General features: G+C 52.4%; 1 protein-coding gene across 1 annotated transcript in view; it reads right to left on the bottom strand.

Moving 5' to 3' along the window:
• AXL (AXL receptor tyrosine kinase) overlaps positions 1-8088 on the bottom strand; it is a 41725-nt gene extending 33637 nt beyond the window's left edge. The window contains exons 1-2 of the mRNA XM_044435333.1: positions 8016-8088; positions 153-351 (exon numbers count right to left, since the gene is read on the bottom strand). Coding sequence (XP_044291268.1) covers positions 153-351; positions 8016-8088 — 272 coding nt within the window. The remainder of the gene's footprint in view (positions 1-152; positions 352-8015) is intronic.
• Between the last annotated feature and the right edge of the window lie 6983 nt (positions 8089-15071).

Genomic DNA, 15071 nt, shown 5'->3' with positions numbered 1-15071 from the left:
AGGTTTCCCTCTTCCTGCTCTGCGGCTCTGCAAACGTTAGGACTGGCAGGAGGATGGTCCCGCAACATGGAAGGCTCCCAGCCGGGGAAGCCGCCTTGGTGCGGAAGCAGTTGGGCCCACCTGCCCCACCAGTGGGGCTGCAGGGCGCTCACCTCAGGACGCTGGTGGTCATCCACTCATCATCTTCCAGGGGCACCTGCACTTGGTTGCTGTCGGCCAGCTCCAGGGGCGCGCCGTCTCTCAGCCAGCTGATCTCGGGGGGCTCCTCAAAGGCGAGGACCGAACACAAGAGCTTGACGTCTTTGCCCAAAGAGGAGGTCAGATTCGAGGGGCTCTCTTGAAAGTAGGCGGCTGGGGAGGAAAGAGAACGCATTGACGCAATATCCACAGAACCCAGGAGTCCGGCTGCACAGCTGTCCAGCTGCTTTCCTCATCTAGTTAGTTACCCCCAGCATTTTACCCACCCCCACCCCCAAAAAGGCTCCCAGAGCAGCTTTAAAAGCAGTCAACCCTAGCTTACAACCAAAAAGTCACGGCATAAAAGGAAAGGGGGTTGGGAGGGAGGAGGAAGAAAAACACATGCAAAATCAGGAACTAGTTCTCTGTCTCAGCATTCTTACAGGTGTTTTGTGGTAGGGAAAGGAAGAACAAGATCCCTGCAGCTGCGTAGGGCCAGGCTGGTCTTCCACATCATAATACTCCTCCAAGGAGGCGAAAGATGAGCCTCCTCCCTTGACCCTCCCATGCACTGCAACCAGGTGCTAAGTTGTTTTTAACACTCTCACAGTTTCCGCCTTATAACCTTGGGATTTGTAATTTTCCAGAGAAAACAACTGTGCAGTCTTTACGGGGAGCTACACGCACGTTGCACATGCTCAGAGGTCTACCCTTACTCTTATTTTGCACTTCACATGTCCCAGCCCCCCGCCTCATCCTGCAGAATGGCTCTCCCCTAGCAAGATCTAGGTCAACTCATTTCGAGGACGCCAGCTTGCCAAAGACTATCACTTTGTCTGCTCTCGCATCAATGGCAGCCGTCCGAAACTCAGAGAAGAGGATTATGAAGCAGAGAGCAAACCTGCCCAGCTCCCCGAAGCCGGCCAAAGCCGCTGCTTAAAGGCGCAAGAGCGAGGGTTTGTAAAAACATTGGCAGCCCCGTGGGCGGCAGCAGGAAGGACCTGACAGCTCTCCGATCCGGCCAGCCGGGCAAAAGACGCTCCTCCTCGCCCTCCCGTTCCCAGCTGCCAAGGATGGCAACCACAGGTGCTCCACCCATTTAAGCAGGGCTCTGAAATAGCCTTCCCCCAAATGCAGAGCCGTGTGGAACAGGGCAGAGCATGGGGCCCTCTTCCCAAAGTGAGAGTCCAAAGCACCTCTAAAGACGCTCGGACCCCAGGACGTAATGGGTTGGATGGGGTGGGAGGACAGAAGTTGCAGTCCAGCCTGTCTGGGGGCAGCTGGTTGGGGTAGCCGGCTGCAGAGGTTCACTTTGCCTTCGCGGCTTGCAACAATTCGCTGCTTGTTTCACTGCAAGCCGAGAAAATGCCACCTGCACAGGAGGTGGAAACTCAACCGGGAAGCCTCTCTTCCCATCTCTGCACCTCCAGCCATTACAAGTAGTTTGGAAAGATTCATCATCATGGTAATTATATTGTTATTGCATCATGGCATTTATATCCCGCCTTTCTTCCTCTTGTGAGGAACCTCTGCAGCTTACATAGCTCCAGTTTATCCTCACAACAGCCCTGTGAGGTAGGATGGGCTGAAAGGACGTGGCTGACCCAAAGCCCCCCAGTGAGTTTTGTTGGGACTAGAATCTGGCTCTCTCTGAGCTCCAGTCCAAAACTTACACTATGTAAGCTCCATGATCACTTTTAAATGGTATCTGTAAATACATTATTGTATGTTTTCTTTTCCACACACCCCTTTTAAGCCCCCAAAGCGTCTCATTAAATTTTACAGGCTGTAGCCTTTTGGGGACAGAAATACACACCACTGAGCAGATGGAAGAAAACGGAGCAGAAATCCATTCCATGCCACGAGAAGAGCTTTTCCTCTTGAATCTGTCGAATCACAAATCAAAGACCCACGATGCCCCACCCAACACCTACTCTAGAGTAAAAACAGGACGAGGGAGGGGAGACATGGCTGCTAGGGATGAACCCCAAGGCACGCCTGTGTTTGGCCAGGGGCTGCCTCGGCCAAGGCCCGACAGTCCGGCCAGTATCGCCACCGGCCAGTGGCGCCCACTCCACTTTAGCCCCCGTGCCGTCGGCCCGGGTCGTTCCTCGGAGCCTGCTAGCTCATCTGGAACAAAAGCGCGTCCCTCGAGCAGAGCGGGCTGTCCGTCTCCCCGGGCTGCAAAACAAGGGTGGAGCTTTTCTGTGACCCTCTGTGCATGGGATGGATGCCTGCGCCAAGGATGATCCGTGGGTGTGTGGGGAGCAGCGAAGGCAGCGGTTAATAAATCAGTCTGAGAATATCCTGCCACTGCTTAACCCCTAAGGAATGGGGCACATTCCAGAGCCTGAGAAACAGACGTCGCAGGCTTGGAAGAAACCCCGGTGCCTCGTGGGCCTTTCTCCAGGCTGGGCGAGGGGCGGGGAGCGCCCCCCTCCCAGAGCCATAACCAGTGTGGCGTCCTGGTTAGACTGGAAGTCGGGCAGCCAGTCCCTGGCGTGAGTCGCTGCCCAGCAGATGTTGAAGGCATGGTCGAGCAGCTGGACCAGAGGCCAACTAAAAGCAGAGAAGACGAAAACAGGGCATAGGCATCAAAAGACAAGCAAGTCGCCATCACTGCGCTGCAGCTGCTGGACTACAGGACTCAAGGGACATGGGTTCTGGTCCCCGCTTGGCTGGGTGGCTCCCTGGGCGACTTCGGGCCAGTGACTGCCTTGCAGCCCAGCCTACCTCGCAGGGTTGTTGTGAGGAGAAAATAGAGCAGTGGGAGCTCATGCAAATTGCCTTGGGTTCCTCCCAAGAGGGAATAAGGTGGGAGAGAGAGACAAGAAATGACTCCATGACTGCAAGATCCCAAACCTCATTGCTCTCTTTTCCTCTTCCTCTGTGCTGGTTGTTTCCAAAATCGATTGTAAGCACCTAGGGGCAGAGAGCATGATTTTGCCCTTCTCTTGCTTCCCCAAGCACTTCCTGGAGGCACTGATGGCATTTTCCCTGAGGGGGGGGGGACTGGAGGGGCCCCAGTCAGCAGTGGGATTCCACTTGCCCTGCATCAGCTGCATGATCGGGGTGGAGGGGACTGGGAACCTCGGAGGGAGGGGCAGGTGGGGGCCTCTCTCGGTCAGGCCTATGGCGTCACTGACCCAGCCTGCCTCCCCCCACCCGGGGGAAAGCCTTGGCCCAGGGCAGCGCGGGCGGGGGGGCCGGGTACCGTGTGTCCTCACACTGAGCATCCCCGTCCAGCACAGACGCTTAATTGTTGGCTCGGCAGCAGGGGCCCAACAGCCCCCTTCCCGTTCTGCTGGGGGGGGGCAGTTTGCTCTGTCCCCAGCCTCATTCCCCCTCTGTGAGCTGCCCCCCCAACACACAAAGCGAGTTCCAAGGCAAGCGGCTCTCTGCTCCCCCCAAGTTTGGCCGAATCTCAGGAAAGGAAAGAGGTGATCGCCTGCCCGGATGTTGCGCCTCTCCCGGCAGAGAAGGGTTGCCGGTGTCGTCTCTCTGCCAGCCCTGCCTAGCTCAGGTTTCCAGGATAAGCAAGGACCAGTGACCGCGCCGATTGCCACGCCACCGACAACTCGGCCAGCTGGTTTTTGCCGATCCAGCCGTTCAAAGGCAGAGGAGCAAGGGCTTCCAGACACAAACAGCCGAGCGGTTGAAAACCGTGATGGTTCTGCCTGTAGCATTGGGCGGCAGCAGCCCAACAGAGACAAGGGGAAGCATCAAACAGCATCTTCTCCCCAGGGCCTCATCCTCCTTAGGGCTCGTTCCGGGAACACAGGAAGCCATAGTAAGGACAAGAGCACCTCTGAGCATGTGCAAAGTGATCCTCGCTTCTCATGATTGCAAGAAGAGGGACTCGTACGAGTCAAACTGAGAGGAGGGGGCCCCTTTCTCTCCCCCTCGCATGGCTTTTGTGGCTTTAAGAGCGATGCTCGTACGCACCGACATCTTCGTGCTGGGACAAGTTTGGTCTGTCAAATGACAAGCATCAGCTGCTTGAACACGCCCCAGTGCATTGAGCCCCATGTTTTGTCTCCGGCAGAAGCCAGAAGCAGAAACGGGGAAAAGTGTCGCCTGTTACGAAAGGCGCAGTGCTTCACTGGATGAGAACCTCCGGGTGTTCCAGAGAGCAATTTTCTCCTTTGTCAGGAGCAGCGGTCTAACAATGAAACACAAACACCGCAATAAGCAGACGCAATTAAAAATTCTAACAATCAATGCTCATGCAAAGGGAAAATGACGTGTGGCTTCTGGGGGGACTTGTTTTTCCTTCCACTGAGCTCTCGCAGGGCTCTTTTCCCTTGCCTGTTTTATCTACACTTGCCATCATCAGAAAATTTAAACTGACTGAGGAAGCCCAGGTCCAAGACCTTCTCAGCCAAAGCTGGGGCCCCTTGGTGCACCCTGCTCTCTCCAGCCCTCCATGGGGTTACTGTGCAAGTGAAGCGAGTGTGTGTGTGTGTGTGTGTGTGTGTGTGTGTGTGTGTGTGTGTGTGTGAGATGGGGGACACCACCCAGAGCTCCCAGGAAGACTCATTGGACAAAAACACAACACAGCGCTTGGTGGCCATGAATTCTACAAGTTAATGATTATGTTTCCCTTTGGCCTGCAGCTCCCCAAGTCACAGAGGTCCCCAGAATTAGAGGCCATGCCCCCCCCCCCCAGCCTCCTATTTTTAGGATTTAAACTTTGCTCGGCCCCGAGTAGAGCCTCAGAAGCGAGGCACAGTTGCTGCCTCCCTGCCCTCCCTCCAGTCAAAGGCCGCCGGGTCTCCCATCCTGCCAAGGGACGGCGCTAAGGTGAGTGGGTGTGGGAACCTCTGCTGCGGAAGGAAGACGCAGGCTGCGGCATCCATTCCCCGAGTCGGGCAAACGGCCGCCCTCTCCCCAGCAGAAAGGAAAAAGAGCAGAGATGGCGCCCGTTCCCAAGGCGTATCGGCACATCCTGAAAAGTTATTTCTGGAACGCCCGGCTCACGAAGCGCGACCACTCCCTCCGACGCTCACGCAGCCTCGGCACCCAGAGGGGCAGGTTCGGGGGAGCCTCGCGATCTGGTGCACAGATGAGACGCTCACGCGGACGGGGATGACGGGCGCGTTTCTTCCAGATGGCGTCACCCGTTTCAGCGGGATCACAGTTGGCCCCAGTGCTTACGGGAGACGAGGTCCTGCCCCTGGGACGGAGGGGCTTCGATATAGGGCTGGGAGCAGCCCACCGAACAGGGAACCCTGCGCCTCCCTGGTGCGTAAGGTTGGCCGGGCCTGTAAAAGACTGGTCACTGGAATTTAATGGGATCTTCCAGCCAGGTAGGTGAAGGACAGGGCTCCCATCATCCCCAGGCAGCACAAGGATGGGAGTTGTAGTCCAACACATCAGGGCGGGAAATCCGCCCACAGTCTTCACATACCTGGTTCAAGATACCATTAAGTTCCAGCAGCAGGCCAGGATCAAGACACAGAGCAGATGGGGAAATGCAGAGTGGCTACCGTGGGAACAGAACGAAGGAAGCGTCTGATGGTGGCCTGATCCAGCAGGGCTCTTCCAGCCTCCTTGTGAGGAAAATGTCTGTCCCACCCTTCATCCTTATGTATAGCCAATATAAGTTTGAATTTCATGACGATTCCTAACCCAAAATGTGTGCATTAAAGTATAAATAGTGCCTATAGAGCGGCTTATTTTGAAGAAGAATATATAAAAGAGAGCCAGTATAGTGAAGAGCCCGGGACTGGGACTCAGGCGATCTGGGTTCGAGTCCCCGCTCAGCCGTGGAGCCCAGTGGGTGGCTCTGGGCCAGTCAGACTCTCAGCCCAGCCTACCTCACAGGGTTGTTGTGGTGGGGAAAACGTTGAGAGCAGGAAGATGAGAATGATGTCACACACTTTAAAATAGAAGAAAGCAGGACATAAATCCCGTAAAATGAATCCGTCAAGTTGAGTCAACCGTACAGTTGACTTAATTAATCGCTCCGTCCAGTGCGGCTTTTCACCGCACAGTGGCCTCTGGCTGAACACAACACAGCAAAACCCCCTTGCCTTGACGGCCAGTTCTGGAACACAGGACAGCCTGCAAAGCCACCTGTTTTTCGAAAGCATTTCAGAAATCCCAGCAGCTCAAGCATCAGCTCCTCTCCGACTCAGCCTGCCTACGGACCTTTTCTGCTCATTCAAACCGCAAGTGCAAAGGGTGGAGGGAGGCTCACAATCCCTGCTCCCAAATGCAAATATAGTCCTTGTAGGTGGCTGCAGTTCCAGATCTGACTCAACAGGGAGAATATGTGCAAGGTCAGGAAAACATCTTTGCCGTTCCTGTTCTTTGAACTTGTTCTTTTCGGTGTACTATTATTGTTTTATGAATCCAGACAATGTAGAAAAGGGTTGGGGGGGATTAATAAATAACGATCGGCTTGGCCTCCGCACGCACTCCTGCACTTCACAATTCACAGCCGAACTCCCGCTTTGCAGAAAACGCAGATACACGAACCACACCCAGCTAGCCGGAGTTCTCTCTGGAACTGCCCCTCGTCGACATGAATTAGGACCTCGGCTGGATCCAGCAATGAAACCCTGCTCCTTAAGGCCCTTTTAGTCCTCAGCAAAAGCTTAAGTACACAAAGCTGGTCTGCTGAGTCCATTCCTTTGTATCTCCCCCACCCTCCACTCCTCCTGGTGTCAGCAACTCCCTGCAACCTAAGCAAAATGTGCACTGTAAGCGCCCTGGGGCAGAGAACTGCTCATTTTGCTTAAGAAACTCTGGAAAGGCCATGCAGGCCAAGGGGGGGGGTTGTGGGGGGTGCAGGCAGTGTTGACCCTTCAACTGCTCCTTGGTACCACCGGACCGATTCAGGCTCCCCAAGGGATTCGCCCGGATACCACAGCGGTCTCCCAGCTCCAGTTTCAATCCCCGCTTCTGCTTGCGATCCCCAGCCAAGGAGCATCAAGTTCCCCTTCCAAAGCCGGAGCGGTGACTGAAGGGGCCCAGCTGAAGACACCTGCGGAAAGGACATCCCTCGAGAGTGAGGCCCTCGGAAATGTCCCAGTCGGACAACGGAGCCGCCCGCCTCCTTCCACATCCTCAGGGACACAAGGCTGAGCTGACGGAATCCCATCTAGTTGTACTGAGCTGCTCATTTCATGTGCACAGGCTCAGATCCTTTCCTCAGCCACCTACTGCCTCGTGGCCCAACACCATCACTTAATACCAGACTTCTATCCCGCCTTTTTCTTTTTTCAAATCCCAAACCGGCTGACTTCATTCTCCTCCTGCTCCCGATCTTCTCCCCACAACAACAGCCCTGTGAGGCAGGCTGGGCTGAGAGTCTGTGACTGGCCCAGAGCCGCCCAGTTGGATGCATGGCTGAGCGGGGCTGGAACCCCAGTCGCCTGAGTCCCAGTCCCGGGCTCTTCACCATGACACCACGCTGGCTTTTGCAAAGTTGCCGTGATCACCTTGCGCTCCGTGGAAGACGACAAACAGTATTCATTATAAATATGTCTCATTCCATAACAAGCAACTCTTAAGTCCGTACTTTAAATAATTAACCCAAAGGTTCGGGGGTCTGCAAATCACATTTCACCTGTGCTAGGAGGTAAGCTTGACAGTGAGACAGTACACTGCCCTGGACCATCTGGCGGGCACCATGGCCAAACGAGGATTTTAGTTCTGTTTTACACTGACAACAACCATGCAAGGTAGACTAAGACGGAGTAAGGGTGCCCTGCCTGCCAGTGTCCGTCAGCACCAAGTGCGGATTTGAACCTGGCGCTTTCTGCAGTATAACCGGCACAACACGGACGGGTCCGTCCGCACATAAGAGCCACGCAGTTGAAGCCACTCACCTTCCTGGGCTTTGCAGATGCCGATCCAGCAAGCTAGCAGGCAGGAGAGACAAAACCGGCCCAGGTGACCCATTTTTGAAAACTGAAGCGGCCCAAGAAATCCCATCTTCCAAGGCAATCTAGTGGCTCATGGGCAGGAAGGTGGGATCCCAGAAAGAAACGGAGACAATTTCTCACAAGACTCCCAAGCTTGCGGAGAAGTTACAAAGCTGAAAAAGTTGTCACTGGAGCCCGTATCCGAAAACAAGTGACGAAATCTTCAGTGAAGTCAGCACCCAAGAGATTGTGGGTGAAGAATGGATCCAAACTTTTAAGAAGACATTAAAAACTATCCCGACTTGCCAAAACTCCTTGTGGAAATTCAGAATAATTTCCCAACTTGAAACATTTATTCGTATCAGAGGAAAAAAAGCCAAAGAGCGCCAAGACAATGTTCTTTCCCTTGAATTTCCCTCTTAAAGTTTGGCTTCACTTGCCACTCAGGATTTTTTTCCACCCTTGTTGTCTCAAGTCTTTCGAAAACTGCACCTGATGATTCCCTGCTCTCTCTGGGACAGGCTTGTTCCTTCTGCGCTGGCGTCCAAAGCGAGACTGAAATAAACAGACCCAGAGTATTGTAACAGACCTGCCCACTCAACTTTTCTGCTCTGCTTCTTGATTTCCAAAATGCTGACTTTTCTAAGAAACAAAAAAGGAGAAGAGCAGAGAGCAAGGAGACACGGTGGGGGAAAAGTCCCTGCCTTTTCACTCTGTCCCTGACTCACCCCCTCCTACACATTGTTGAAAAATTGTTTGGGACTAGAAGGGAGGCCAGAGAGATTAGCAAGTTGGAAACGGGCAGAAAGGAAGGAGAAGAGCGGGAGAGATTCGGAGGGTGCGAAAATTCCAGCCAGCCCAAGCGGGGTTAATGGGAGGAGAAGAACAGAAGAAGAAAGACCGACTTTTCTTAAAGTTACACGCACCCACATTCCCCAAAGGCGAGTGAGCGCCGACCCGCCGGGCCGGGATGACATCGGAGGGCGACCTCGGGAGACGGGCAAACACGCTCAGCCCCAGCTGCAGAAAAGTTGTCCCAAGTGCAGATGGCGCAGCCCAGGGAAGGCAGCTGTCATTAATCTGTTGGAGGAGGAGGAGGAGGCAGGCACCCTTTGGCGCACACATCCACAGGTGTGCTGCGTTTTCATTGGGTGGGTGAAGACTGAAGGCGCCTCTTCACCTGAAAAGGTTAGCTTTAAGAGAGCGCGTCGCACGTTCGCAACCCTTGGAGGAATGCTCCACCGTGCCCCTGCATGAGTCCCTGTTCGGGGCAAACCCACTCTGGTCCAGTCATGCCTTCAGCAGAAACACATCAGGAGCACCTGCGCATCACTTGCACCTGCAGGGCGGAGGCGGTGCGCGACAAGGCCAGCTGGGCGCTAATCACACAAGGGAGTGCTCCGCACTTCCAGAAGACTTGGATTTTGAATCCACTTCTTCCATGTAGCACATCGAAAACTCTTGCTCTGCATCACCTGCAAATTTCTGACACAGCATGACGAATATCTTCCAACTATATTCCCTGTGTTTAGCAGGAGCTTCTGAGAAAGATTTCACTCCTGGGCTGTATAGAAATGCTTGTCTTCCAAACTGGGCTTGGGTGGGTTGCACCAGCAAAATAATCAGCATTAACCTCTTATTTTCTTAGGCCTTTCAGCTTTCTAGGAGGAAAATGTGTAATGAGTGAGGCTGCAAGGCAGGTTAAAGACATGGAAAGTGTGTTCTGCTTTGCAGGTTGGGGTTCAAGGTATGCCCACATCGGAAAGGCTTGAAGAGCATCAGGATGACTGGGGCCTAGTGGTTAGTGCAGGACTGCAACCTTCTAATCCCAGTTCTAGCCTCCACTTGGCCAGAAGCTTTGGACCAAGCACTGATGCTCAGCTTCGCCTACCTCACAGGGCTGTTGTGAAGATAAAACTAAGAAAGTTCCCTGCAAGAGGAACCAAGGCAAGGTATAAAATAATATTAAAATACTAATAATAAATATTAATGAGGAAGCTGGGAATGGCCTTAGTCCCTCCCCTGAAAGGAAGCTGGGAATTATACTCCAGCAAGAGACAAGGGGATTCCTGGTCAAAGACTTCTGTCCTTGATACAGAAGAACTCATATTTAATTAAACTATCGTGATCCCATTCTTCAGACAAAAAGGAGCAACTCCCAGATGATTGGCCAAAGGAGCCCAGGTTCATGGACACAGCTAGATTTCCCTTGCTTTTAGTTCTGGGTTTGCCCTTATCACTCCCACACTGGCAAAATTTCAACAGGTGCAGCATTTTACACTCCTAAGAGACAGATCATGCAAGGAAAGAGGGATGGGTTGGAAAGAGGAAAAATCCAGTCCCGCCCACTGTGCAGCCAACCGGCCTCTTCCCACCAGCAAGGTGCAGTTGGCTAATAAATTAAAGGCCGGATGATAGGTGGCCTTAAAATGCCCCATTGTCTGTGTCTCTGGGGGGCCCTTGTGATGCAAGTTTGGGAGCCTGCGAGTTAACCATTACCCACCACAATGGGGAACTGGGCTGCAGATCTGTTAAGTTTTAATGCTTGAGATCCATCCTGCTAAAGAAAAAAGAGTTAGAGCCACATGACTTGCATGCTTTAAATTTAGGTGGGGCCCCAGAAAAGGACCACAGGATCCAGGAAGCCACAGCCTTAAATTACAAGCGCTGCGCCGGACGGTCATGGACATTTCGGAGGTCTCCTCAAACAAAACCTGGACTAACTTGCCGAAATTCAGAGCTCTCAGCTCTGGTAGAGAGAGAGATGAGTGGCGTCCTGACAGGCATGTGTCAAGCTGGAAAAGTTTTTCCTGGCACAGAGGAAAGGCTTCACCTGTTTCATATCTGCCTTGTCAGGTTTTTGGTGAAAGAATGGACACGGCATCACTAAACATGGGCTTGCAACGAAGCCGCTCACCGCTGCTTTTGCCCATTGAAGAGCCTTCCAGCACCCAGAAAACCAGCATTTTATTTTACCGTGTCAGGAAAAGCTTCCGTCACACTTAACTTCCCCCACAGCTACAAGCGCAGGAGCCCAGCCTTGAAAAATACGTGGCAACGCCGCCAAAAGGAGACTCCCCTTCCCCAAATAAAAGGCAGGGCCCCCTTGGGGCAGAGGAGCAGGCGGGCGTCTTGCCCGGCAGTGTTGGCGGCTTGGTTTCAGCCGGTCAGGCGGCCACAAAAGAGCTTGCCACAGTGAATGCCTGGTCCTTCAGGTGCCGCAAGGCTCTTCGCTGTTTTTGCAAGGTGTGTGGGAAGGTTTCGTTTCGGACGGGAAGGCGTCAGAGTTGAGGTCTCTCAGCATCACGAACAACAATCCCACAAACAGAGTTACGTTCTCCGCCCCACAAAAGCTCTACCAGGCATACCTGGCATACCTGCCGCACGTCAGCTTTCCCATCTTCCTTTGTCTGTTTCAATTTCCTCACTTGGCCACCTCGAAATAATTCCTACCTGCACGTTGGCTCCTCCAGCAGTCCAGCATGGAAACGGTGCTACCGAAGGAGAGAGAGAGGCAGCGATACTGGGGGAAAGGCACTCTGTACATGCTCAGAGTGCCTTTAATTATATATTCCTTTATTAACTATATTTCAATTCCACCTTTCTCCCAGGGTGGCGCCCAAGGTGGCTCCATGTGGTACCCGGGTGGTCTCCCCTCCAAGCTCAGGCCAGCCTCAGAGCTGCTTAGCTTCCACATGATGGGCATCCAATGCAAACACACATGAAAAGAGGAAGAAGAAACTGGCAGGACCGGAACTATTCACACAGGATGCTTTCCACTTCCAAACTCGGGTTTCCTTTGCCCTACAGCGGACGGTTAAGGTTGTCAGTTCTTTTCTGCTCCCGGGTTTTTAACGGGGAGCTTGATTTGCAGAGAGCAGCGACTGCGAGGAGAGAGGCTGTGTCCATGCCGGGAAGAGCTGCCCCTGTGGATGCCTGCAGATCAAGCCTCCAGGTCATGCTTCCCATGACAATCTGGCAGCCCACACGGGCCGGCCGTGCTCTCTGCGCTTCTGATGTCCCGGCTGTGAATGCCTTTGTGCAGCAGAACTGGAGTTGCCCATGCAAAGGCGCAGACGAGGTCTGCGGGGGAACAGAAGATATTTAGGGGAAGGCGGCCCTAGGGCAAGGAGAGGAGACTGGGCGTAACTGGCACAGGCGGAGTGTTGGCGACGGACCGGGACCACGTCGCTCAGCCACAGGTGAGTGCGGGTTGTCACTGAGCCATCGCGTGTTGAACTGCAGGTTCCCGTGTTGTCTGAACCCAGCTGGAATAACAATCCATGGTGTGTTAACCACAAGCAACCCACGATTCATTGGGTTCTCTTCATGGGTTTATCTTGCTTGCTTGCTTGGGTTCGGATTACATGACCCCGTTTGCATGACAGCCCATGGTTCATAATACCTTGGACTACGGTGGGATGTGAACCCAGCCAGTGCTGGGACAGGTGGAAACTGGGACAGAGCAGGGGTGGCTGGATTCCCAAACCGATCAATTCACGCTGCAGCTTCCCTCTTGCAGGGTTAATGTGCCTTGGCTCCCAGTACCCATGTCTGGTACATTGCCCCCTTTCAACCACAGCCAGAATTCTCTCCACCCAGAGCTGCGGACAGAACAAGGATCTGCTATTCTCATCTCCGCCCTCTTGCATGGAAGTGCTCGCGCTTTTGGCATCTGCCTGCACGCCGATGGGATGGAGGAAGGTGAGCCAGGTTAAGCAAACAGCCGGTCTGGGCAAAGGCGATGACGTACTGCAGGCCAGAATGTGGAGTCGGGTTTCTTTCCAAAGGGGTCCGGGCAGTGGCCGTTGATGCAACCAACCTTCGAGGACACGGTCCATTACTTGAAACAGGAAGAGTTGGATTAATTCAGACACCCCAACCCCCCCCCCTTTCTTGGGCATTTTGGCATTTGATGACTCGCTAGGGACAGAGTCGGACAGCGGCTTATTCCAGTGGAGCCGGAAATGTCTGCGGTCCATGGGCACTTGCTCAAAGACAGGCATGGGGCTCTGATGCTCTAATGCACTGAATCCCCCAGAGGGGTCTTCAGAGACAGCATCCTTTAAAGACACACACGGGGAGACTTTAAACATATGTACATTAGCCTTTGCAAGCCCGTGCTCCTTTCCTTTGGGTCCTGTGGATCTGAGCCATAAATGGGAGTTGGCTTTTAACTGTAGAGCAGAAAGGGGAACTCTGCCTCCTAATGAAGGGAATCACCTCTCTTTGCATGCCAGTGCACTTTGGTGCTGCTCAACTAACTCTAGTGCACTTACCGGGGAAACCAACTGGACTACTAGAATGGTTAAGGCAGTGGAAAAGCAAAACGTCTAAGAAGGTCTGTCTAGTGTAACCAGCCAATTCTCACAGTCACCAACCAGATGCTCCCAGGAAAACAGACCAAACACATGTGATACAATAATGAAAGTAATGGTGCTCTTTATCATGGCGGCCCTTGTGCGAATTTCCAAATCGGCCTCAGTGTGCCTTGCATGGAGAATGGGACTATTGATGGCAGCCTGTGACCAGGAGCTTCAAATTCATGTTCACAATGAGGAGTTGCCTGATACAGAATTCTGGGTGCGCTCACACCAGCGGAGCCCCGGATTGCTGCACAGGCCCCCGCTGCATGATGCTGCAGCCCATGGGCATGGGGGGCACTGCAGGATGTTTGCAAGGATCTTTAATCTGTAGCGAATTCAGGTGTATGTGCCATTTATCTCATGCTTTTCACCCCAAGCCATTCTTTAGCATCTAATTCCAGGAAACTGACCTTGGAGTTCTTACTAAAAAACCCAAAGGATATCTGGGAGCTGATGCACAGAACTGCCATAACGACAAGAACCAGGCATATTGTTCTGCGCGCCGTTTCTGCTCTTCTTAGTAAAACCAAAAAAAAAAAAAACCCCCTTTGAAACAAAACTCTTAAGGAGAACAGAACAGTGGAGCTTTTTATCTTAGATGAAAGGCCAGTGTGCCAGCTTTGGCCTTCCGAGGACTTTAGGAGCTGATCATCCAACAGAAGCGGGTGGTGCCAAATAAAATGAAATTTACTCTGCCGCTGGTCATTGCATACCTGTAGAGGAAAACTTCAGCTTTGGAAAGAGGCTTTTGAGGACATGGCCAGCCACTAAAGCAAGAACGTTCAGTGGCCTTGGACAAGTTGTGGCATCTCAGCCTCAGTTGTCTTAGCTGCAGTATGGGAATATTAACAGCCAGGTGAAGATTCCAAGATAGTTGGTTTTTTCCCTCCCAGTTTTTTTACAATTGCCCTATGCTTGTTTTTTAAACTTTTGGCTGAAACTGAAGTTGCTAAAACCACATTAGAAGTATTCATGCTTTCATTTAGATCTATCTCTTAAACATGCAAAAACAGCATTTCATAATACTTCTGTAATTGATGAGCCATATTCTTCATTGTTTTCAATCCTGCCGTGTCTAGAAAGTCTAATCTCAATTGACTCGCAGCCAGAGATAAAATTGACACAGCTTATTTTCAGAAATTGCTTTGGAAAGCAGCATTCAAGTCTTGGAACATATGAAGGACTTTCAGAATACCTGATAGTATAGGTAGAACTGGACATTATTCTCAGTGTGCAGCACCAACAATCACCTCAGAGGTATTTTAAAGCAGGGTCCTCAGACCATGTCCAAGTTTCGGTACCTTTCTTTACAGAAAGTAACTCGTCATGCACCTGATCTCTTGCAAAGCTTATCCTCATTACTGGCTTGCACATCTGCTCCCGATGTGAAAGCATGCCTCTTGCAAGATTATTCAGTGGCAGATAAAATATCTGCTTTAAAAAAACCCAGATCAGTTATGGCATTTATGATTTCACTGACCAGACCAGAAGAAAACTAAAACAATGAATACAGTTCTAATGGGTGGGAGCCATTTCCCATGAACCCCCCTCTTCCAGAAGGCTCCTGTCCTCCAATCAGCTGAGAATATGTTGCACATCACTTCTAGGCCCCTGTCCATTCACACATGCATATTAAACCCGTCTACACCCGCTG

The sequence above is a fragment of the Varanus komodoensis genome, unplaced genomic scaffold, assembly GCF_004798865.1.
Source record: "Varanus komodoensis strain SLA01 unplaced genomic scaffold, ASM479886v1 scaffold29_1, whole genome shotgun sequence".
In the NCBI taxonomy this organism is placed as follows: domain Eukaryota; kingdom Metazoa; phylum Chordata; class Lepidosauria; order Squamata; family Varanidae; genus Varanus; species Varanus komodoensis.
This window is presented reverse-complemented; position numbering and strand designations above follow the sequence as displayed.